Source organism: Setaria italica, chromosome VIII (assembly GCF_000263155.2).
Source record: "Setaria italica strain Yugu1 chromosome VIII, Setaria_italica_v2.0, whole genome shotgun sequence".
In the NCBI taxonomy this organism is placed as follows: domain Eukaryota; kingdom Viridiplantae; phylum Streptophyta; class Magnoliopsida; order Poales; family Poaceae; genus Setaria; species Setaria italica.
The window spans coordinates 1,686,895-1,708,363 of NC_028457.1; the positions used below are offsets into that span (position 1 = coordinate 1,686,895).

The following is a 21,469-nucleotide window of genomic DNA, read 5'->3' on the forward strand; positions in this document are numbered from 1 at the left end:
CCCCGTGGCCGGTCGGCCTCGCCGCCCGCTGCGGACCGCCACTGCCCCTGTCACCCGTCGCCGCCCGCCGCCGCGCCCGTCGCCCGTCGCCCGCCGCCGGTCGTCGCCCGTCGCCCGCAGCCGGTCGTTGCCCGTCGCCGCCTGCCGCCGCGCCCGCCGCCCGTCGCCGCGCTCGCCGCCCGCCGCCGCGCCCGTCGCCGCCCGCCGTCGCCCGTCGTCGCCTGTCGCCGCCCAGCGCCGCCCACCCCGCCGCCCGCTGTCGAGCCCGCTGCCCACCCCGCCGCCCGTCGCCGCCCAACCCGCCGCCCACCCCGCCGCCCGTCGCCGCCCACCCCGCCACCCACCCCGCCGCCCGTGGAGGGTCTCCCGTGTGCAGCACAGTGCAGTGGAAAAAGGGGAAGAAGAAGATGGGATAGAGAGGATGACAAGTGGGGCCTTAATTGGGGGGGCAACAATGGCAATCCACACTGAAATCAATCTTTTTTGGAGCTGAGAGCACCCATCTAGCCAAACACCCCATTTTTGTTCTGGAGTTTTGGAGCGGAGCTGGCTCCATGTGGAGTTCAGGAGTGGAGCAGCTCCACTCGAAGTTGGAGCTATACCAAACAGGGCCTAAGTATCCGGATCCAAGTTCGTTATGTTATGAACTCTGTGAACTCGTCGAGTTGGAGTCGGAGCCGGAACAAAAGCGATTCGGACTCGGCTTCCTCCTGCCCTCCCGCCCGCCTCGAGCTCGAGCAAAACGATCCTGGCTCTGCCCGTGCCAACTGCCGAGGGCATGCTCATTTTCTTGGTTTATGGTCACTATGGCCGGCCGTAACGTAATCCTCATCCCTCAAGACATTCCTCAAGTCGGTATAGCAGAGCTCACTGGTCTTCTTGCAGACGCAGACACACTACAATGTATTGCAAGTTTATTTTATGAAAGTAGCTGATATGTCGGACCCACATGTCAGCGACTTTCAAACACATCTAGGGTACTAGCTACAGAGGATATTTGTGTGCTCTTGCCTCTTGCACTGCTTGTCCCCACAGTAGACTTGTTTTGTTGCATGGATATGCTGGGAGTTGCAACAGAGTGAGTATGTCTACCCATATGCTGGCACTGGTTGTCGGAATTTTTTCTTCTGCTTAAATTGTTGCCTATCTGTCGTGAAATCACTGAAAAGATTCGTGGTTTGGCGCATCAATTGTGTTCTGGGTTTGGTTCTCCTGAACACAATATTTCTGAACTCTTGAAATACATCAAGTTACATCTCAGAATCATATTCCACTGAATTAACTGATAGCAATATGGAAAAAATTCAACATATCATCTTTGTATTGGACAGATAAATAATAAAGCATTGCATAAGAAACTATGACAAATTAAGCACATATTAACTCTTTGGAACAAAATATCATTAGATAACAGTGAAGGAATGGTCACTTGAATAATAAGATCTTATATACATCCTTTCATGACGTGATTAAAGTCATCCTACCTCTAATTGCACAAGAAAATGTTTGAAAATGTACAAAATGCTACCTCTACGCTATTGAAGGGTTTATCTACAACAAAATGTCAATGATGTCACCTACAAAAAAAATTTACTACAGTGTGGGAAAAGAACATCCACCAAAGAATTGTTAATCTCTCTTTAGTTAAATGTGTCCCTCTTTTGTCAATTGACTAGTTATTGTACATCATCTGCGAAAGCCTTAAAAATGAAGTCCCTGAACCGCTTGCAGTATTGCTTCGGGTCAACGGCCGATATTGAGTTGGGATCATACTGCATGGATTTGTAAGCATGCTCGAGCTTCTTGCTAATATCATAGTCTTGTAGGATGTCAATGATTCCAAAGAACAAAATGACATCCTGGAATTCGCCTGTGGGCTCACCAATGAGCGGAAATTCACTATCGGGATTCTTCGCTACGTTCTCCACCCTTGAGGGCATGCAAATTCCTAGTTTTAATGGCGTTTTCCTGAAAAAATCCACAAGTACTATGTTAGTCCTCACTCCTCAGAGGTCAATGTCAGGGTGAATGTGATACTTATAGCCGTTGTATGGTGTAAGCAAGGTACATATGTTGAACCACAGACAAGCTGCTGCAGCTGGTGAAAAATTAAAGGCTTTTCCGGTTAGATTTTAAAAGCACTGGTGGTGTGACATATTAGCTAGCTACTCCTTATCTCTTCACAATAAACAATATATTGTGTATGTTCACGTGAAAAAACAATCTCATCGTATTTTTTTGTTTAGGTTTAAATCATGTCTAATTATATTTCAGTGATACCAGCCAATCCAACCATTCCTTGGGATGATACTAAACTAGGGATTAAAATATGTTCAGTAGTAAATTGTGATTGATGAAATGTATTTTTAAGATACCTATTCTCCTCAGAATCTTCAGTGGTAGTATGAGATGTTCCATTTTCAGTATTGCTGCTGTCTGTAATCATCAAAGAGATTTTTCAGTCTCCAAACTTTAAATATATCTACAAACATTTTTGCAACTGCAAGTACGTGAAAGCATGCATGTGCTTATCTTTGCATCTGTCCTTGAAGTGAATACCAACCAAAAGACTATAATCCATGATCCTTTCCTGCTCCATCAGTTCACAATCTTTGTCGACTTGTCTGAAAAGAGATTCAAATCATTGGGGCAAGGAATGCTTGGTGCTTATGCTAGTGACTATGTTTGCCAAAAGAAAAAAAATATCATTGGGTCTTTTTTAATTCAGCTGTGACTTAAACATTTTTAAGTATTTCTCATTCAACAGATTGGCACATCCAAGCATACTTTTAGTTTACTTTTGCGCATATGTAATTAATATTCCTAAAACGTGCTAACTAGAGAAAGGGAAACATCCTAGACAATTTTGCAGATGGTATGTGAACCTGCAGAATTCTTGAAACCAAGATCCTTCTAGCCGGAAGATGAAATTTAGATCAAGATCCTTCAGCGTGGTATGCTCGCTAATTTGATCAATGGGTTTGTCTGTCATGCGACCATGTGAAGATCCTTTCAAATCGAAGCGCCTATGGATTGCATAGTTGGAGCAGAAAAGATTCCCCATTATAACAAACCGGACCTGTATTTCATGTTTACAAAGATGTTGAACGACTCTCACACATCAAATTTAAATTTGTGAATATAGCAGTCTGACCTTTTTCTGAATAGCTCCTGTAAGTTTAACGCAGTGCAGACCAAAAAATTTTGTTAATAGAGTATTTTCAAAAGCACGGACATGTTTATAGTAGGCTGGAAGCATCCTAAGGAGTACCTGTTCACATAGAAAACACAAATTCAATTATATCACTTGTTAAAAGTTAATCTAAGGTGTGAGTGTGCATTCAATGAACTTACTTTAACTTCTGATTTCTTCATTGTTTTGATCATGTACTTGTCATCATTTGTCAGGTAAAAGAAACTTCCACTTTTCCCAGGTGATGAAAGTTCCCTGAGTGCCTCATCCCCGCAAATGGAGATCATGTAATCAGCAGGGTCGACATCGAAGAGCTTGCGCAAAGTCCTGGAGCGAAGTACAGAAGAACAAATTAGCTCTGCATTGGAGATAGGAAGCAATAACAGTAATATCACAAAAATTACTGCCACATGAAAGGAAAAAAATGGCATCATCAAGGTTAATCATATAATGGTCCATAAATCATAATGACCTGAAAACCAAGGGGCAGTAGTCTTTCCACCGAAAATCGCACGATTGGTGAGGAGGAGTATGCTTTGATCCCTCAGGTGGAAATCTTGTCCAAACTTTTTCTTTTGGATCAAATGCTGATGATTTAAGGTCCAGCGAAGTTGGCGCCGACTGCCTTCCAACAGCATGCCTGTTTCAAATTTAAAAGACGAATTGAATGGGAACTTCAGATTCAGAAAAAACAGCAGTATGTGCATCTGAAAACAAAAAGGAGATCGATCGAATGGTAGTAAAGACGACTAAAGAACACAATATTATTAGGCAAGAAGCAGAGCTAGATACCTTATGCCAAGCTGCAGGTTGAGCATGAGCTCGTAGTTCCTGTGCCCCTTGGAAATCGTCTCCCCCTGCTTCTTCCCCGGCCTCGGCGGCGTGCGCATGCATGACGACGTGCGCAAGCATGACCTGTCCGTCCGCGCCTCCTCGCTCTCACCCTCGGCCTGCAGGCTGTCCAGGTCCAGCGACACGCTGCTCCTCCTGCTCACGCTGGACCTCCTCCCGTGGTCGGCGCTGACCTTGGGCGGCCGCCACACCGGCTTCTTCTGCACGGCCTCCACCCCTGGCCACGTCAGTATCTTGTGCGACGGCATCAGCGACGCCTTCTTCCCCTCGCAGGCCTCGAGCTCCTGGAGCAGCGTCGTGATGGGCTCACACGGCTCCCGAGGCACGGGCACCGCGGGCCCACCGGACGGCGGGTAGTACACGCCGTCGGCGTGCACCGCGCCGGACTCTTCGCACCAGGTGCCGATGTACATCCCGCCGTCGGCCCACCGGAACGTGCCCTGCCCCTTGGGCCTGGCATCCTCCCACGCGCCGTCGTAGCGGTCGCCGTCGGCCCAGATCACGGTGCCGCACCCGTGCATGTCGCCGGCCTTCCAGGTGCCGATGTACTCGTGGCCGTGGCGCCAGATGTAGCGGCCGTGGCCGTCCTGCAGGCCGTCGCGCCAGTGGCCGTCGTACACGTCGCCGTTGGCGTACGCCTGCGTGCCGCGGCCGTGCCGGAGGTTGCTCGCCCAGAGCCCCGCGAAGGTGTCCCCGAACTCGCCGATGTAGGTGCCGTGGCCGTGCATGTAGCCGCCGGCGAAGTCGCCCTCGTAGGTGGCGCCGGACGTCCACGAGAACTTGCCGCGGCCGGACGCGCGGCCGCGGCGCCACGAGCCCTCGTACATGCTGCCGTCGGTCCAGAGGAACTTGCCGGCGCCGTGCGGGAGGTCCCCGCGCAGGTCGCCCTGGTAGAAGTCCCCGCTGGGCAGCAGCTGCTCGGCGTGGGTGGGCTCGCCGAGCGCGGCGGCGTTGGCGTCCTCGTCGCCGGCGTCCGAGTCGTTGCCGCCCTCGGTGCTGGTGTCGCTGTCCTCGCCATCGTCGTGGTACTGGTAGATTGTGCTGGACGCCGAGGAGCTGACGGAGAGGAGGCAGGGCGTGGCGGCGTCGGAGGCGCTGCCGTCGACGGGGCCCGCAGCGGGCGCGACGGTGCCGACGCGGCGGATGGTCTGGAGCTTGCGGATGCTCGCCTCCCACAGCCGGCTGGCCGGGGCAGGGAGCTGGCTCATCTTCCTCGCCGACGTCGTCATGTTGGCGCAGTTAGGTCGAAGGACGTGGCGAGAGGTCAACACGACCGGGCCGGAGCGAGTCGGTGGTGCATGGCGGTGGCGCAGGAGCAGGAGGAGCAGGACAAGGCTGTTTTGGGCTTGGATTACGAGTCGTTTTCAATGCGGAAGGACATGACCTCTGGCTGGCCGAAGGCTGGGAGGAGTTGTCGGGGTGGGAGCCGAGGAGAGCTCGGGAGCGCAACATTTGGAGGGAAGCGCCTCGGCCGTTGAGGCGTTCCACTACTGCTCTGTTGCCACAGAATAGGGGTGCGGTTGGCTACGCTTCATGCGACAAATCGCCAATTGACGCTTGAAGCGCGCAGCATGCACTACTATCTATTTTTTTTTCCCACAAAGCTCAATTTTATTAGAAGAAAATTACACTTTCAAATTGAATTTCTGTTATACCACTATATTTTTTAATACGACAAGATCTTCATAATATGATTACACTTAATTACAGCAAGAAAATAAAAAAAATACTTGAATAGTTAAGTATGGCTTCCTACGATGTAGCAATCCTCCAACTATGGGGGTGTTCGGCTGAGCTTCAAATAAGCTGCAGCCGCTTATTTGAACAGTAAAAACAGAGAGAAGTAAAAAAAAAAAAGCTCTGCTGCTTATTTTGACTGATTCGAACAGACCTAATATATCTCGTCCATCTGCTGCTTGGTGTACTTCGTTGCACTCCCAAATGACACATACACCACCGACTTCTCCGGGTGAGTTGAAGCCACTCCATGTGTACCTCTTCTCGTCGACGCTATCGTGAAACAAATGGATCCGTGCTTCCGACCATGGGACCAACGGTAAGCACACCCAAGTGCCGCTTCATCTCCCTAGCTAAGCACGTTCGCCTCCAGCTCGCCTCACAAGCACCTTCGGCCGCCATTGGTGATTGGTCCATGTACTCGAACAGTTCTTGGTGGAGAGGCACTCGGAGCTTGCACGACGCCTGAGCCAGCTCGGTCGTCGGCGTCCTTGGCCCAGGAGCCATCGTCGACACCATCGGAGTAGGGAACGTAAGATATGGCACCGTAGCGGTCTCCGGCGAAGGGAACGTACATGCGGCGGTAGGCGGCAACCGGCACGGAGAGCGTGGCCAGAATGGAGCCATCGGCGCCGAGCCGGGCGAGACGGTGCGCGAGGACGCGACCTGGGTTGATGTGGCTTTGGACGCCGTAGGCCACCAGCAGGAGATGGTGGCGGCCGTGGTGGATGTTGAACAAGTTAATAAGTGTACAAAACAGCAGTTCAAGCAAAGAAAAAAAAAACAATCGGTGGCCATGTTCACCCAATCTGTCATTTGCTGATGAAGTGATGAACACGATAAAAGAATCCACTGTATATCGCTTGCAAATCATGGAGGCAGCAACCTCAATATGGAAGCAGACTTGTAGACTGAACTGAAGATGGACTACTGAAATTGTTCCGTTCAAGTGTACGATTTCATTTAGGGTTAGTTTGGCAGTGCTCTAGCTCCATTTTCTCCTGCGGTTCAGTTGAAGCTCTACTAAACAATTTGGTTAAAAACGGCTTCACCCTGGAGTACTAGAGGAGCTGGAACCGGAGCCGTTTTATATGCAGGGTTGGTCCTGAGATTTGGGAGGCTTGGGACGAAGTAAAACTCAGGGTCCTTTAATATAAACATTATAACAAATATATATGGCATTATAACAAACTCGGGACCCTTTAATATAAACAAACTCTGGGCCCTTTAATATAAACATTATAACAAATGAACTTGGGGTATTAAATACACAATCGTTATAAATCAGTTGAGATTAAATAATTTGTGATAGTGAATTAATAATTAATGGTACAAAGAATTGGCAATCAAATCACCTAATCACAAGGTTGGCAAGCAACAAGCCGAGAACCGGCGGTGCGCGGGGTTCTCCGCGCTCGCCGAGGGCTTCCTCGTGGCCGGCGGCGGAGCTTCCTTAGGCGGCCTCCAATCTTGCACGGCCGGCGGCGGAGCTCCCCTGGGCAGCCCCCGAGCTCGCCTGGCCGGCGGCGAAGCGGCCTTGGGTGGCCCCCTGAGCGCGCCCCGGTCATGCTCCGCCAGGCGGCTCCTCCTGGCCCGCCTCGCCTCCCGTCATGCCGGCGCCGACGCCAACACGGCCCTTCCTCCGCCCCATCCAGCTCTGCAGGCTCGCACAACGCTGCCTCATGCCACCCTCGCTCACACGCAAAAGATGAGACAGACCTGCGTCTAAGGGGAATATTCCCATCGGGAACGGATCCAACCTATTTTGTTTTTCAGCCAAACGCAGGTCCACATGGGTCGAACCCGTTCCAATTAAACCTTCAAACCAAACACTCGTTTAGAGCGGTTGCTGCGCTGCCAATGGTGTTCACGAGGAAGGGCGGGATGTTGCAGATTTGCCGATTTGGAATGGGAATAGCGACGTGTGCATCAGCGCTGACGTGTTTTGTCAAAGAAGTCAATTGGTCTGATGTGTGCGTGCCAGCTGTCCAGTTTATCTGGATTCTTCGGAGGAATAAACTTTTAGACTCGGTGGTCTGGGCAGTGGTGGAATCTGGGCCATCGAATTGTGTATGAACGGTCCAGATGCAGCGGACGGCAACCTCCTCCTGTTTTCTCTGAAAAAGCAGAGGCGGCGGTCGGTCTTTCCCCACGAACAGCCGTCTCCTGCCTTCGTTCGCGATCGAGGGAAGTCTCCGCCGGAGTCAGGGACCTAGGGTTTGAGGATCGTCGGAAGGGGCGCAGGGTGAGGAGCGCGAGGAGGGGAAGATGATCGAGGTGGTGCTGAACGACCGCCTGGGGAAGAAGGTGCGGGTCAAGTGCAACGAGGACGACACCATCGGCGACCTCAAGAAGCTGGTGGCGGCGCAGACGGGGACGCGCCCCGAGAAGATCCGCATCCAGAAGTGGTACAACATCTACAAGGACCACATCACCCTCAAGGACTACGAGATCCACGACGGCATGGGCCTCGAGCTCTACTACAACTAGCTGCCCTGACTCCACATGCCTTTGTTATCAGGTACGAATCCCTCCCGGATTCGGAGCTGTTCCTCTTCGTTCCTGCGCGCGTGACTTGGTTTTCGTTTGGCATGCTATAGATTGTCGGTTGATCGCTGGGAGTAGCTTAGCTGAGTGATTTTTTTTTTTAAAAAAAACTTGGGTGCGGCATATGCTCATTTCAGTTCGTTCTCCTGATTTAGTTATTACCTGGATGTCCGATTGATTAGGAGGGTTTCTTTTGCAGGCCTGACTTATTAATTCGCTTAGTTGTGATTTCCTATGATTGATGGATAGGGTAATTTAGAGGGTTAGTTTTTCAGTAGCTGTAGTTGTAGAATTGTCAGCTGTGCACATGACTGTAATTTGCTACTCTGAATCTCAAATTGGATACCTGTAACGGCAAATGTTTGGTGATTGAGACCAAGTAACCTGTTATGTCAAAGTTCAGTAAGGGTTCTGCAGCTGTTTCCTGCCATATTCGCTTATCCAATTTGACTCTGGTCTCCATGTCCAGTTGAATTCATGAAACCTATGAGGAGCTGAGGCTTGGTCAACTAGAGGTTGGCGAACAGTGTCTAATGCTTGGCTGTCCTTGAAACATTTAATCCTGGTTTTAGTTATTTTGCTGGTAGCTACAAGGTATTTGCAGATCATTTTACAACTATTGCAGCGTTTTGCTGAAATTTTCTTAAGTCATGCTATGCCCATTTTGGTTATAATTATTGTTGGTGTCTTAATTGTCCTCTTGTTATGCTTGACATACTTTTTTTGGTGTTTAGTTTAGTGGTGTTTTGCTTATAGTTTCTTAGAAACGTGATTGATTCACTTTTTCATTGTTATCGTACTCAATAGTTGTTTTTTTATGTGTCCAAAGCTGTTAACCCAGCATGAAATTTTAATTGATCAATTGATGCTTGCTACTTGTTTAAACCATGAAACTATGAGACGGCTTATTTATGGAGACACAATGTCGATGTGATACAATTCAGTATTTGTTATCTTGAGTGTTTTGATCGTATAACACTTAGCAATTGCCAAATATTTGATCGCTTAATGTGCTGAAGCTTTTACACTTACAGTTTAGTCTATAATCTCTGCTTAGTTTTTTTTCCCTGAATGGTCTGCTTTGAACGTAATGATTTAGGCTTAACTTTGAGAGGTTTGAGTGAGTCTTTGTTAGTGGTGGTTGTGGTTTCTTGGCTACGTGGAATGTTATCCAATTCAAATGTCTTGGCATCCGAACTTTGTTTTATTGCCTGAATTTTTGGAGCGAGCAGAATTAGTAACCAAAAACATGACATTTAGTGACAAAGTCTAATAAGTGAAAGTAGTTCCTATGGTGGATTACCAAAAACCTTGATTACCAAATCATGCCTTGTTGGATATTGTAGTTCCTATGGTGGCTTATTTTATATGCACGAAGTGAAAGTAAAAACTGGAAACCTGAATGATTATCGGGAGAACATCTGTTTACACGATTCTATTCTAGCGTTAGAATCTAGATTAGCTTCTAACAGTCGTTTAGTTTCAGTGACTGACATTGACTATTTCGTTAGATTATCATAACCTATTTTCTATTGAGCTGTTGTCCAATTATCAGTTGTTGTTTTGGCAACATTTTATGTGTTGGAATGAAACGAAATTGGAATGAAACGAAAGGTGGATGGAGTAATTTGACAAGGGAGACGTGAACCATAAGGATTTGATCGTCCCATCGTTTGTTCCTTTCAGTTCTGATGATATGGGTCGAACCAATGTGGTGTGCTTAGCAACCCACATGTGCCAATAATAGCTTATTCATGCTTGAACATGGAGGTGATGGTGTCCTACTGTCTTGTTCTTAGCAGAAGAAATGTGGCTGCCATGACTTGATTTGTCAGCACTTGGGCCTCTTTAGAGATCACATTTTACTTTTTCATCGAGCAATGCAGCTTATTGTGAACTGAAGTTTGGAAAATTATTTACAACTTGGAGCAATGCATCAGATCTCAAAATATTGCAAAGTTTTTTTATAAGTTCAATGCTGGCTCTATTGTTCTAGCCAAATATTTGCCCTGTGGGCTTGATCATTTTAGATTACTGGCAAGTTTGTTTATGCTTGAATTTGAGGAGTCCACAATGAAGTTGTAGATTTCCCTGATATTAACATGCGACCATGTGCTTGTGCGCCTTTTTTTTCTAGAATAATTCAATTTGGCGTTTCTGTTTATGTTTTTCTTTGACATATTCCTTCTCCACTAACAAAGGCTCAATTCCCATGCAGGTTGATCTGAATTCTGAAGCCATGGGTGCAATTCCAGTCGCAGCCTCCTAAGTTCATACATATAAGCAACCTGAGTGAGCTATGCGAGACATGGTTGTGCCAAACTATCAATGACTATTGACAGATTCGCATATGTTGCTGTGTGATCAACCTGCAAACTTGGTGTGCTGCTACTCGTGCTATAAATAACGTAGTGCTCAACTTTGGTTGCGGTAATCGCCATCTTTTGTCATGCAATATGTGCCGTTTATTCTGCTTGTGCAGTTGTGCTTGTGCCTCATTCAACACGCATTCATCTGCGATTCGGGTAGAAAAGAACTGGAACCACGATGTTTTCCGTGCTAGCTAGAACCTGCACATCAAAGTTGCTTGTTCAGCTCCATGAACAGTAAGGAAAACGAAGAATTCCTCGCAATTTGGATCATCTTAACTGGTATAGTCGTGTAGGAGTAGGCTAAGGTTGCTCTGACGGGGCGTCGGAGCTAAAGGGGAGAGACATTTCAGCTGAGACAAACTAATTTCATCAGGCGCTTGACAAAAACATGCAGTCAAAACATGCCCACGAAGGAAGTGTGCCTAACTCAACTGGTTAGGGTGGTGGTTAGGGTGGTTAGGGTGGTGGTTAGGGTGGAAGGTGTGATCGTGCATTCTAAACCTCGGAGGGTGGAAGGTGTGATCGTGCATTCTAACCACTCAGGTTTGAATCCCAATCTAGGTGTCTATTTCTTCTTCATAAAAAATCGTACCTAGGTTTGAATCCCAATCTAGGTGTCTATTTCTTCTTCTTAATAAAAAATCGTGTAAGGGAGAGAAGGAATGAAGCGGAAGGATAAAAGTGAAAGAGAATGGTAGGCAAAATAGTCTACAATTACTCAAAGTGCCTTCAAATAAACCTGGAGAATACACATTATACACTGGATCTTCACACCTCCTCACGTCTAAACCCAAGAAATATTATGGCAGCGGTGATGAAATCTTGATCCAGTAAAAATATACAATTAGAAGGTGTGAATAAATTGATTTACACAGAGGATAACACGAACTTAAGAATTGAATTGGATGCTATTCTGGGAGTGCAAATTGGACGGTACTATCACTAACCACTTATCAGCTTAAATTTCCATGCGTAGGAGACAAGGACTCTACTAGGAGTGGGAGCAGAGAAGCGCCACGGCGCCTCATGTCGAGTCTGGCGCCTCATGTCAAGTCGAGATTATAGATGGCTAGATGGACCGCCCGGTCCTAGCCCGGCACTAGCCTAATTTGGCTTAGCCCAACTAGGCCCGGCACTATTAGGTCCGAAGGATTTTCGTACTGGTAGCGACGGCTCCGACGGCGGCTCCCGATCGTGCCTCCATGGGTGGAAGGCTGCCGCCTGCGCACCTCCCAGCGGCGGGTGCGGCAACCGGCCACCGGCGTGGCTCGAAGCAAGGAAGCGAGGGGGGGCGGTGGATGCGTGAGCAGGAGTGGGAGAGGCGGCTGCTGAATTGTGTGGAAGTGGAGGAATGTAGGGATATGGTTAGGATTTTTTCTCTCTCTATATATATGAGGTAGCGGGGTTGCTAATAGGTTGTCGGGCCGCATCGGGTCGGCCCAAAAACCATGCTGGGCTCGGGCTGGCCCGGTGTGCCGAGGTTGCGGCCCAGGCACTAGCCCGAGCATAGGGCCGGGCCAGCCCGGGCACTATTGACCTCATGCCAGGCCATGTTAGGGTCGGGCTTTTTAGGGCTGGGCCTCGTGCCGCCCAACGGGCCTGGCCCGTGCGGCCATCTCCAGTCGAGACAAAAACCCACCGAGCCGAGAGAGAAAAACCCCCAAATCACATCCTCCACCCAATTCGAAACCTCTCCTCCTGCGCCCCCTTCAATTCCTAATCCCCTCCGCCCGATTGCCGCCCTCGCCGCCGCGTTCGCGTCCCCTCCTTCGCCCTCGCCGCCCGCAATGCAGCCTCCGTCCGATCTCTCCCCGCCCCCACCTTCCTCTCCGCCCGCCGATACCCCCGCCTCCGCGGCCGCCCCAACCCCAAGCCTCCCCGACACCCCGGCCTCCTTAGATCCCGACACCCCCTTCTCCGACGCGGCCCCCATCGACGCCTCGGACGCCGACACCCCGGCCCTCGCGCCAACACCCGACGGCGCCCTCGCCTCCGCCTCGGACGCCCCCGGCGACGGCGAGGACGACGGGATCAACAACCCCTCCGGCGGCTCCAGGAAGCACATGACCCTCGTGCCGCCGGCGCCGCCCAGCAAGAAGTCGAAGAAGAAGGGCGGCAACAGCGTCTGGACCCGGCCGGCCTCCCGCAAGGGCAAGAAGAAGGCCAGGCAGCCGGGCGGCCACGGCCCCGGCGGCGGCGCCACCGGCGCCCACACCGGGCCCAACGCCGGCGGGGACGAGCTGGCACAGCTCGTCCCCGCGACCCGCCTCGCCGCCGAGCGCAACGACGACGCGGCCTCCCAGCCCGTGCTCCTCTCCCGCTTCTTCAAGTCCGAGAGGATCGAGGTCTCCGACGACCGCCTCACCGCTGCCAGCACCAAGGGCTACCGCATGGTGCGCGCCACCCGCGGCGTCGCGGCCGGCGCGTGGTACTTTGAGGTCAATGTCGTGCATCTCGGCGCCACTGGCCACACGCGTCTCGGATGGGTGACCAACAAGGCGGACCTTCAGACGCCGGTTGGGTATGACGCCTATGGGTTTGGGTACCGCGACATCGATGGCGCCAAGGTGCATAAGGCTTGGAGGGACAAGTACGCTGATGAAGGGTACGGGGAGGGAGATGTCCTCGGGTTCTACATTTCGCTGCCTGATGGGGAGCGGTACGAACCTAAGCAACGTGACCTGGTTGAGTACAAGGGAATGCCTTTTCATGTGCAAGTCCCTAAGGAGGAGCAGAAGATAGCAGATCCTGTTCCTGGTGAGTGCCTGTTTTAATAAATCCTGTTTATAGTTGTAGGTTGTTATGCCAAATTAAAAAAGCACGTACAGTTGTTACAATGAGATGGCTATGAAGTAGCTATTGCACAAATAAGATGTAGTTTCTTGAAACATCCAAAGTAAACTGTTTCTCACTCTGCTCTTGAAATAAGTAGACAACTACTAGCAGAATTTTTGTAAATGGAGTATTGAGATTTCAAGATAACAAATTCAAGAAAAGAATATCTTATGAAACAAGTAATCATGTAAATACTTTCTTTTACAGTTTAACAGTTGTGTTATTTATATAATAAATAGTTGAACTGAGGAAAGTTTATAAATCATATGCATATATTGTGTACAGCTGTTGAATTAAACAATTATAAATGTATTCCTCATGCTTCGTGAGTTTGTCAGTAGATACTTGTCATTTGATTTTAGGCCTTACAGATCTGTTTTGCAGTCAGATAGGCATGGTGTTTTCCCAATTCACCATTGCCCCAATTCCTGGCCCCTCTTTAGATGTTGTATAGACTAGTTAATTTGTACGAGTCACCATATCTCCATGGCATGGCACACACTAGATAGTAGTTTCCATTTATGGCACACACTAGATACTAGTTTTCATTGACTTTGGAGAAGGCCTATGACAAAATACCAAGGAATGTTATGTGATGGGCTTTGGACAAACATAAAGTCCCAACGAAGTACGTTGGACTTATTGAGGACATGTACAACAATGTTGTAACTAGAGTCCGAACAAGTGATGGCGACACAGAGACTTTCCGATTAGAACAGGACTGCATCAAGGGTTTGCTTTGAGCCCTTATCTATTTGCCTTGGTGATGGATGAGGTAACCGTAACAAGGGACATTCAAGGGGATATCCCTTGGTGTATGCTCTTCGCGGATGATGTAGTGCTAGTTGATGAAAGTCGAGAAGGAGTAAATAGGAAACTGGAGTTGTGGTGGGAGATCCTAGAGTCGAAAGGTTTTAGACTTAGCAGAACTAAAACTAAATGTATGAGATGTGACTTTGGCACTACTACACATGAGGAGGGAGATGTCAGTTTGGAAAGCCAAGTAGTGCCCAGGAAGGATACATTTCGATATTTGGGATCAATGCTACAAGGAGATGGGGATATTGATGGGGATGTTAGTCATAGAATCAAAGTGGGGTGGATGAAGTGGCACCAAGCATCAGGAATTTTATATGACAAGAAGGTACCATTGAAGCTAAAAGGCAAGTTTTATAGGACGGCGATTAGACATGCACTGCTGTATGGTGCAGAATGTTGGTCTACAAAAAGACGACATGTCCAGCAGATATGTCCAGCAAATATGTGTTGCGGAAATGCGTATGTTGCGTTGGATTTGTGGTCATACGAGAAGGGATTAAGTCCGGAATGAGGATATACGTGATAGGTTAGGGGAAGCACCAATTGAAGAAAAGTTTATCCACCACCGGCTGAGATGCTTTGGACATGTTCAACGAAGGCCTTCGGAGGTACCGGTGCGTAGTGGAACCCTAAGGCGTAATAGTAATGTGAAGAGAGGCAGAGGAAGACCAAAATTGATATGGGAAGAGGCAATAAAAGAAGATTTGAAGGGATGGAATATACCCAAAGATTTAGCCCTGGATAGGAGTGCTTGGAAAACAGCTATTCATGTGCCCGAACCCTGATTTGTGGCTCTTGTTGGGTTTTAACTCTAGCCTACCCTAACATGCTTGGGACTAAAAGGCTATGTTGTTGTTGTTGTTAATAATTTCCAAAGCCTAAACTAACGTATATTGCATAAATAAATCCTTATTCTATTAGCGTTGGAATGCTAATTGGAAATTCGTCTTGCAGTATAACGTTTTCCTTTGGGACTTAACAGTTTACTTGTCCTGTCATAGTAGCACCTTTGCACCTTATAGTTGCTTCCATGCATGAATAAGAGTGTGCATCTTCGAATAATTATTTCTTGAAGTATGTTTCTGCAGTTTCCATACATGAATAAGGTGTTTAATATTGATTTTTGTATGGTCTAGTCAGAAATCCCAGTTGGTCATGCTTGAGTGGTTTTAGTTATCCATCGGTGCTAAAATGTTTTGATGTTGGGTGTTCAATATGTACTAGTTGCTGCGCCTCTTTGTGTTCCATTAGATTATGCTATGTTCTGCAAGCATGAATAGAAAAGGATGTGTCCCAACAATGGCTTTTACGCTTATGTTCGCTTGTTATTTTGTTTGTTCAGAGTTCAGACAATATAAATATTCCGTGGTTCTTGCATATACAGGGAGTGAGATATGCTACTTCAAGAACGGGGTATGCCAAGACAGTGCCTTCAAGGACATTCCTGGAGGGAGGTATTACCCAGCTGCGTCAATGTATACGCTACCTAATGAGCCAAACTGTGTAGTCAAATTCAACTTTGGGCCAGACTTCGAGTTCTACCCACAAGATTTTGGTGACCTGCCAACCCCTCAACCAATGAGCGAGGTGCCTTATCAGGCAGTTGAGGTGAAGAAAGAGGGGCCTGTTGAAAATGGTATTGCTGAGAAAACTAGCTAACATGCTGTCGAATACCCCTGTGTAAACACCAAACAGACAGGCCCATGGCTCATGGTGAAGTTGGCCGCTGGGGTCACATCTGACTAGATTGTATGCATATGTTGTCACCAAACGGGTTCGATATTTCCTGACCCTGGCCGGGTGATGAAGTTATTGTGTGCTGCCATACGGTAGTGAACCGGTGATGGTATGTAAGAGCAAACAGAGGGTTTTATCTGTCACTTGGCATGCTTAGTAGTAATGCAGATTGCAGAGGGTGTTCTGGTGGAGCGGCAGGTGAAACCTCATGGCTTTTGCTAGGAGTTTCGCTGCTCAGGATGGATTTGTATGGCCAGAAAAGTCTCTGCATGTAAATATGGCTAATTTATATTCATTTTCTTTTTTTCATCCCAGTGATTTAAGCCATCCAAATGGCCTTTGCTAGCATCTCTGCAACTGTGAAATCTGTCTGGTTTCCTTTCGATATGTATGCAATGCGAATGTGTGATTGACATTACTACTTAGATGTTTATTTAATTTATTATCGGTCGGTGCTGTTGATGATGAACAAATACAGTAACAGGCATCATATCAGCTATTCGTATACCAATTCTGATGAACATAGCCCCATGAAGTACTTTACCTGCAGAACAAAACTAGCTTCGGGTGCTGGACAAGAACGTTACAGTAAGATTACATAGGAAAAATGCATTAGGAGTTTCTGAAGTCTAGCCTACATTTTACATGGCATCCTGCAAAATTCAGCGTGTACTGTACTTGGAGGCAGGGATGGACCCAATCCACACTTATTCAATTTCTTCCTATTCCGAGGAATCCCTGCAAACATGCCTTAATGAAATGGGCAATGGCATTCTTACTCCCTACTTTTAAGGTCAATTATAAGTAATCACATCTAGTACATAAAGTGTCATTTACAATTAGACAGAGGTCCATCACACAGTAGATGGCCCCTAGAATAGAATACTATCTATCCTTTTGAACAATTGCTCGTACAAATAAACAAAAACATACAATGGCAAGCTGGAGCTGCCCGTTCTGTCGTCTTCATGTATAAGAGAACAAATACAATAGCCATGCTGGTCATACTGGTAGCAAACCAAAAGTATTGTCTGCACTACGAGCTAAGACATGGGAATTATTTTATACAATTTATGGTTAAGCGGTGATTTTTTTTTCACGGTTAGATGCCCACTGCCTGCACAGTGCAAATAAATAATCTCAACTTGAGTGCCATTTGATTTGTAGGTGGATACAATCCATAGAGGTTTCCACTTTGCTCAATGCTGCCTGCCGATGTTGCAACACCGACTCCACGCTAGGTTCAGTCCTTTTCCGTGACATTTTCCGGGATATGTTTTTCCACTTCGATTCAAACTCACAAGCTGCAAAAGGGACATTAGAGTAATAAATAGGACATCTTGTGTATTTGTTTAAATTCAAATAGCAATTGATCTTTTCCTTTTTTATGCAGAAAATTCTGATGCTAGTAAGTACAATAAGCAGTAGATTATATAAAGAAACACTTATGGATTGAAGTATTCCAATTTATTGATGATATTAACACTTTCATGTGTGAAGAGGGAACCAAAAACTGATAGTTACTACTAACCTTCACTTTTGCTGACAAAGCCCTCAACAAGGCATGCGAGATTCCAAGGCCTTCCGGCAGAGGCAGCTTTTGCACCACCTTTTAACTCACCATTATGTTGTCGCAAGCTGCAAAATTACTCCTTGCATTAATATATGAATATGAGTTCTATTTGTATGACACTGTCACACTGCTACAGATCTTCATTCATTTTCAGTGCTATAGTTTCTTAAACTGCTAGCCGTTAATATAAACGTATACAAGAAAAGTGAATAAATTTTTTACATTTTCAAGCACATGTATCCTATACAAGAAAAGTGAATTAAGGTTTTACATTGTCAAGCATATGTATCCTACAAGCCAGAGCAACAGGCTGAAAATCATCAACAGTGCACCACCAAGTAGGCATTTATGCTCAAACTGATGCAACTGACATCATGGCAACCTTGATGGTGAAGCAAAAGCGCTGAGCAACTTGATTACGCAGGCGTGCAACTGCGCATAGACGGAACCTTGGATCTAGCTCCTAGTCAGTCTTCTTTTTGTAGTTTTGTTTTCCTAGTATCGTCAACAAAGGAACTGGAGAACTGCAGACTAACTAACTAGAGCTTCCTTTTGCAGTTTTGTTTCCCCCAGAAACCACAAGTCACTAAGCAGTGCTAAAATCATGCAAAGCCGTAGAATTTGGATCCTAACATCATCAAATCGTAGTGCTACAAGCCAATTTCGGATCGGAGTTCAGATGGCTTCCCCAAATGGTACACAAACGCAGCCGCTGCAACTATCCTGGACAAGTTCAGGACCCGGGCAAGGAAAAAGGAATAGGGAAGTAGGCACAGAGAGAGAGAGAGAGAGAGAGGAATCACCGGCGAGGGAAGTCGGTGGTGACGCCGACGTAGGTGCGGGGGATCCGGGAGGACGATATCAGGTAGACGCACCACGGCGGCGGCGCCTTCCCCTTCGCGGCCCCCGCCGACGGATCCCCAGACGCGGCAGCCTCGCCGCGTTTGGGAGGGAGGGCGCGGGGGATTTTGGCGGCTCGAAAGGCCGCCGTGAGGGTCATCTCTCACCTCGCCGGCGGGGCGGGGTCCCTCGCTCGTGTCGCATCCATGGACGGAAAATTACGAATTGGGGGAAGTAGGGGTGGCTGATGACGTCACCATCTGTTGAATGGGCCGTGATGGACACATGGTCGTGGGCTGTTATCGACTTTATCCATCATGGGCCTAATGCTGGGCAGCCCATTAGGTCATTACAACCCATCCTCTTTTTTCCTCCCCTGCTGCTCCCGTCCGGTTAACGTGGTTGAGCCCACTGGCGTGGTTGAAAACGTGCGTGGTGCGGACGAACGAACCGGGCATGCAAGGCACGTGCCGGGCACCGATGGTACAAACCACTACTTGATCGCCTAACCTGTGCAGGCAGCCAGGAGCTGTTCCTCGCGATTTGAAAACGCTAAAACGGCGGGAAGTTGGCGTGAAGGCCGGCAGCTCGTCTCTTCTTCGTCATTCCCTGCTCAGCGTATTTGAGGAAACAATGCAGCGTTCTCCATGCTCGTCGTCGAGTTGGGCTGCACCACGAAGCTCCCTGAACTCGAAAGTTGATCGGCCGAACCACCCGAATGCTGCTCATCTTTAGTCTCTTCTCGGCTCTTCGGATGGGAGCCAGTATATACTAGCATGTTTTTCGTTGCGGGGAGAATATATAATATTTTACAACGGAATAATGCAAGCTACTACGAGTATGTAGCTGGGTATGCAAGCATTTCGCACGATTGGCACGTGGCTACGTAAGCCATTTTATTTAAAAGGAGATCACTGCAAACCGAATTTAAATTAATTTCCGGTAAGTGATAAGTCCACGAGTATTATTTTTTTTCATTTCTATCATGGGATGATACAACGGTTTGGAATGCGAGTGTGTCAATTTAGTTTATCCAACATTTAATTAATCAGGTATAGAACCAGAGAAAATTCCGAGGTTTAATTTGGCCTTCCAAAGAATTTAGGCATTTGGCTCTCTTCCTAGCAAGCGGTGGCTGAACCAGAGAATTGGTGGGTTATAAAGTGACAGCTGCATTCGTGTTCTTGATGTGTACTTCCTTTTACCAATTTTTATTATATGTTCATTTTTTATTTCTTTAAAATTTATGGTATTTCTATTTTTCAAAGATTGTAAAATAGTAAGAAGCCGAGAAGAGCTCAAAGATGAGCAGCATTTCGGTGGTTTGGCCCTTCAAACTTTCGAGTTCAGGGACATTTCATGGTGCAGCTGTCGAACACGACGATGAGCATGGATAATTGGGATACCCTAAATTGAAAATATAGGAGATGAACCAACTAATGGTGCTGGCCACAATTCCTGCACCGATGGTAGGAAATCGGGCTGGGCCACCGACCGCTGGAAGACGGGTGCCTGGAGCACAACCAGGCTATGTAGCAGCATCGGCTCAGGACCCTGGAGCACAGCTAGCGCCTAGATCCCTGCCGACTCGCCTCCGGCTCCAACGCCTAGAGCACGGCTGCAACGAGGACGATGGAGGAAGCCTGTCGTGAAGAAACGAAGATTCGCTCCCAACACCAAAATAGGTAGTTTAGGTCAGTCCCAATTCTCCACCTCAGTTGATTTCCATAGCATTAAATATAATGTCATACAGACAAAAAGCTGAGGTGGCAAGAGAGTTAATGAGAAGAGATGTAAAAATATGGAGAAACCGGATCTCATGCAATATAAGAGAGTTAAGAGAGGGGAAAATATGGTGTTGGCACGATCTCCAACGAATAATGAGGGGAGAGAGGAGAGAAATTTTATTACAGCCCATGTTAACAAATCATGGGTTGGGGGTGTGGTTTCTAGAACTGATGTCTTGATGATTTGGTAAGATTAACACTACTTATGGATACCGTGGGCACGTCTTGGTACGAGCGTGCATTACGGGAAACCTCAAATTTGCCGTGTATTTTTTCTTTGCCGAGTGTTTTTCTTCGGACACTCGGCAAACAAGCTCTTTGCCGAGTGCTGAGCTAAAAACACCCGGCAAAGGAAAAAACACTCAGCAAACAAGGTGCTTTGCCGAGTGTCAAAAAAAACACTCGGCAAAAGAGGGGGTTTGCCGAGTGTTTTTTTTGCCACTTGGCAAAACAATTAGTTTTTTCTCTCTTCTCACCTTAAAAATTTTTCTACTCCCCACATACAACATGTGGTACTTCATATTAAAATTTGGTAATACAACATGTGGTACTTCATATTAAAATTTGGTATATTTTTGGATTTGTTTGCTAATTTAATTAATTAATTGCATTTGAAGGGAATTTTTGGTATAAGTCAAATTTGAACTGCAAGTGATTCAAATTATAGAATAAAATGAGTAGAAAAATAATATTTATTTTATTTAGCCCAGTTTGAGGCCTTACCCATGAAATGAAAAGAAATTTCAAACATCTTGTGCAGGAAACACAACCACGAACATTTGACCGAATGATTTTTAAATTGTAAAAAAAGCAAACGAAGTCAGAAAATTATGAGATTTGTCATGATGTGATGGTATCTACGTGGAGGTTGTGGTAAAAAATTGAGAAATTTTTGCACATTTCATCACATACGATGTTTACAAACCGAAGCATCTTAGAAGAAGAATCGTAGTGTTGAGAAGGATTAATCGATAAGATTTGGAGTCAAAGTGATGGTCGAATTTTGATTTGACTACAGAACTTTTTGTACAGGCAATAGAGAACATATAATGTTTCATGTGAAATTTTGGTAATTTTTTGGAACTGTTTGATAATTTTAATGTATTAAGTGCAATTATAGAATTTCAATTGATATAAATTGAATTTGAGCTATAACTGCATAAAATAATGAATAATA

The 21,469-nt window shown here is 47.0% G+C and overlaps 3 protein-coding genes and 1 long non-coding RNA gene across 4 annotated transcripts; 2 read left to right on the forward strand and 2 right to left on the reverse strand.

Moving 5' to 3' along the window:
• Positions 1-1,676: 1,676 nt before the first annotated feature.
• Positions 1,677-5,274, reverse strand: LOC101769703 (phosphatidylinositol 4-phosphate 5-kinase 6). Its single transcript, XM_022829174.1, has 7 exons — positions 3,986-5,274; positions 3,666-3,833; positions 3,355-3,520; positions 3,155-3,271; positions 2,886-3,079; positions 2,491-2,624; positions 1,677-2,002 (listed from the first exon to the last, which is right to left on the reverse strand). Exons 1-7 carry the CDS (start codon positions 5,272-5,274, stop codon positions 1,677-1,679), a joined length of 2,394 nt encoding a protein of 797 aa, XP_022684909.1.
• Positions 5,275-7,839: 2,565 nt separating this feature from the next.
• On the forward strand, positions 7,840-10,779 carry LOC101770108. Its single transcript, XR_001164650.2, has 2 exons — positions 7,840-8,303; positions 10,548-10,779. It is a non-coding gene; the product is annotated as an uncharacterized LOC101770108 (long non-coding RNA).
• Positions 10,780-12,251: 1,472 nt separating this feature from the next.
• On the forward strand, positions 12,252-16,453 carry LOC101779302 (protein TRAUCO-like). The gene is made up of 2 exons (XM_004980098.1): positions 12,252-13,458; positions 15,740-16,453. The coding sequence occupies exons 1-2, from the start codon at positions 12,252-12,254 to the stop codon at positions 16,012-16,014; spliced, it is 1,482 nt and encodes a 493-aa protein (XP_004980155.1). The 3' UTR covers positions 16,015-16,453.
• A 394-nt stretch (positions 16,454-16,847) lies between these two features.
• LOC101770501 (structure-specific endonuclease subunit slx1) lies at positions 16,848-18,732 on the reverse strand. Its single transcript, XM_004978592.3, has 3 exons — positions 18,469-18,732; positions 17,624-17,730; positions 16,848-17,396 (listed from the first exon to the last, which is right to left on the reverse strand). Exons 1-3 carry the CDS (start codon positions 18,663-18,665, stop codon positions 17,233-17,235), a joined length of 468 nt encoding a protein of 155 aa, XP_004978649.1. The 5' UTR covers positions 18,666-18,732; the 3' UTR covers positions 16,848-17,232.
• Between the last annotated feature and the right edge of the window lie 2,737 nt (positions 18,733-21,469).

Bases quoted from the DNA above. Each gene is read 5' to 3' on its own strand.
- LOC101769703 (XM_022829174.1), bottom strand. From the start codon at position 5,274: ATGACGACGTCGGCGAGGAAGATGAGCCAGCTCCCTGCCCCGGCCAGC. The intron at 3,080-3,154 runs GTCAGACTGCTA...CATGAAATACAG, and splicing joins CAGGAGCTATTCAGAAAAAG to GTCCGGTTTGTTATAATGGG. The intron at 2,003-2,490 runs GTTTGTAGATAT...ACCTCTGAGGAG, and splicing joins GTACTTGCAGTTGCAAAAAT to TGAGGACTAACATAGTACTT.
- LOC101779302 (XM_004980098.1), top strand. From the start codon at position 12,252: ATGTTAGGGTCGGGCTTTTTAGGGCTGGGCCTCGTGCCGCCCAACGGG. The intron at 13,459-15,739 runs GTGAGTGCCTGT...TTGCATATACAG, and splicing joins GATAGCAGATCCTGTTCCTG to GGAGTGAGATATGCTACTTC.
- LOC101770501 (XM_004978592.3), bottom strand. From the start codon at position 18,665: ATGACCCTCACGGCGGCCTTTCGAGCCGCCAAAATCCCCCGCGCCCTC. The intron at 17,731-18,468 runs GTGATTCCTCTC...GTAATTTTGCAG, and splicing joins ACCACCGACTTCCCTCGCCG to CTTGCGACAACATAATGGTG. The intron at 17,397-17,623 runs GTTAGTAGTAAC...TCCCTTTTGCAG, and splicing joins CTTTGTCAGCAAAAGTGAAG to CTTGTGAGTTTGAATCGAAG.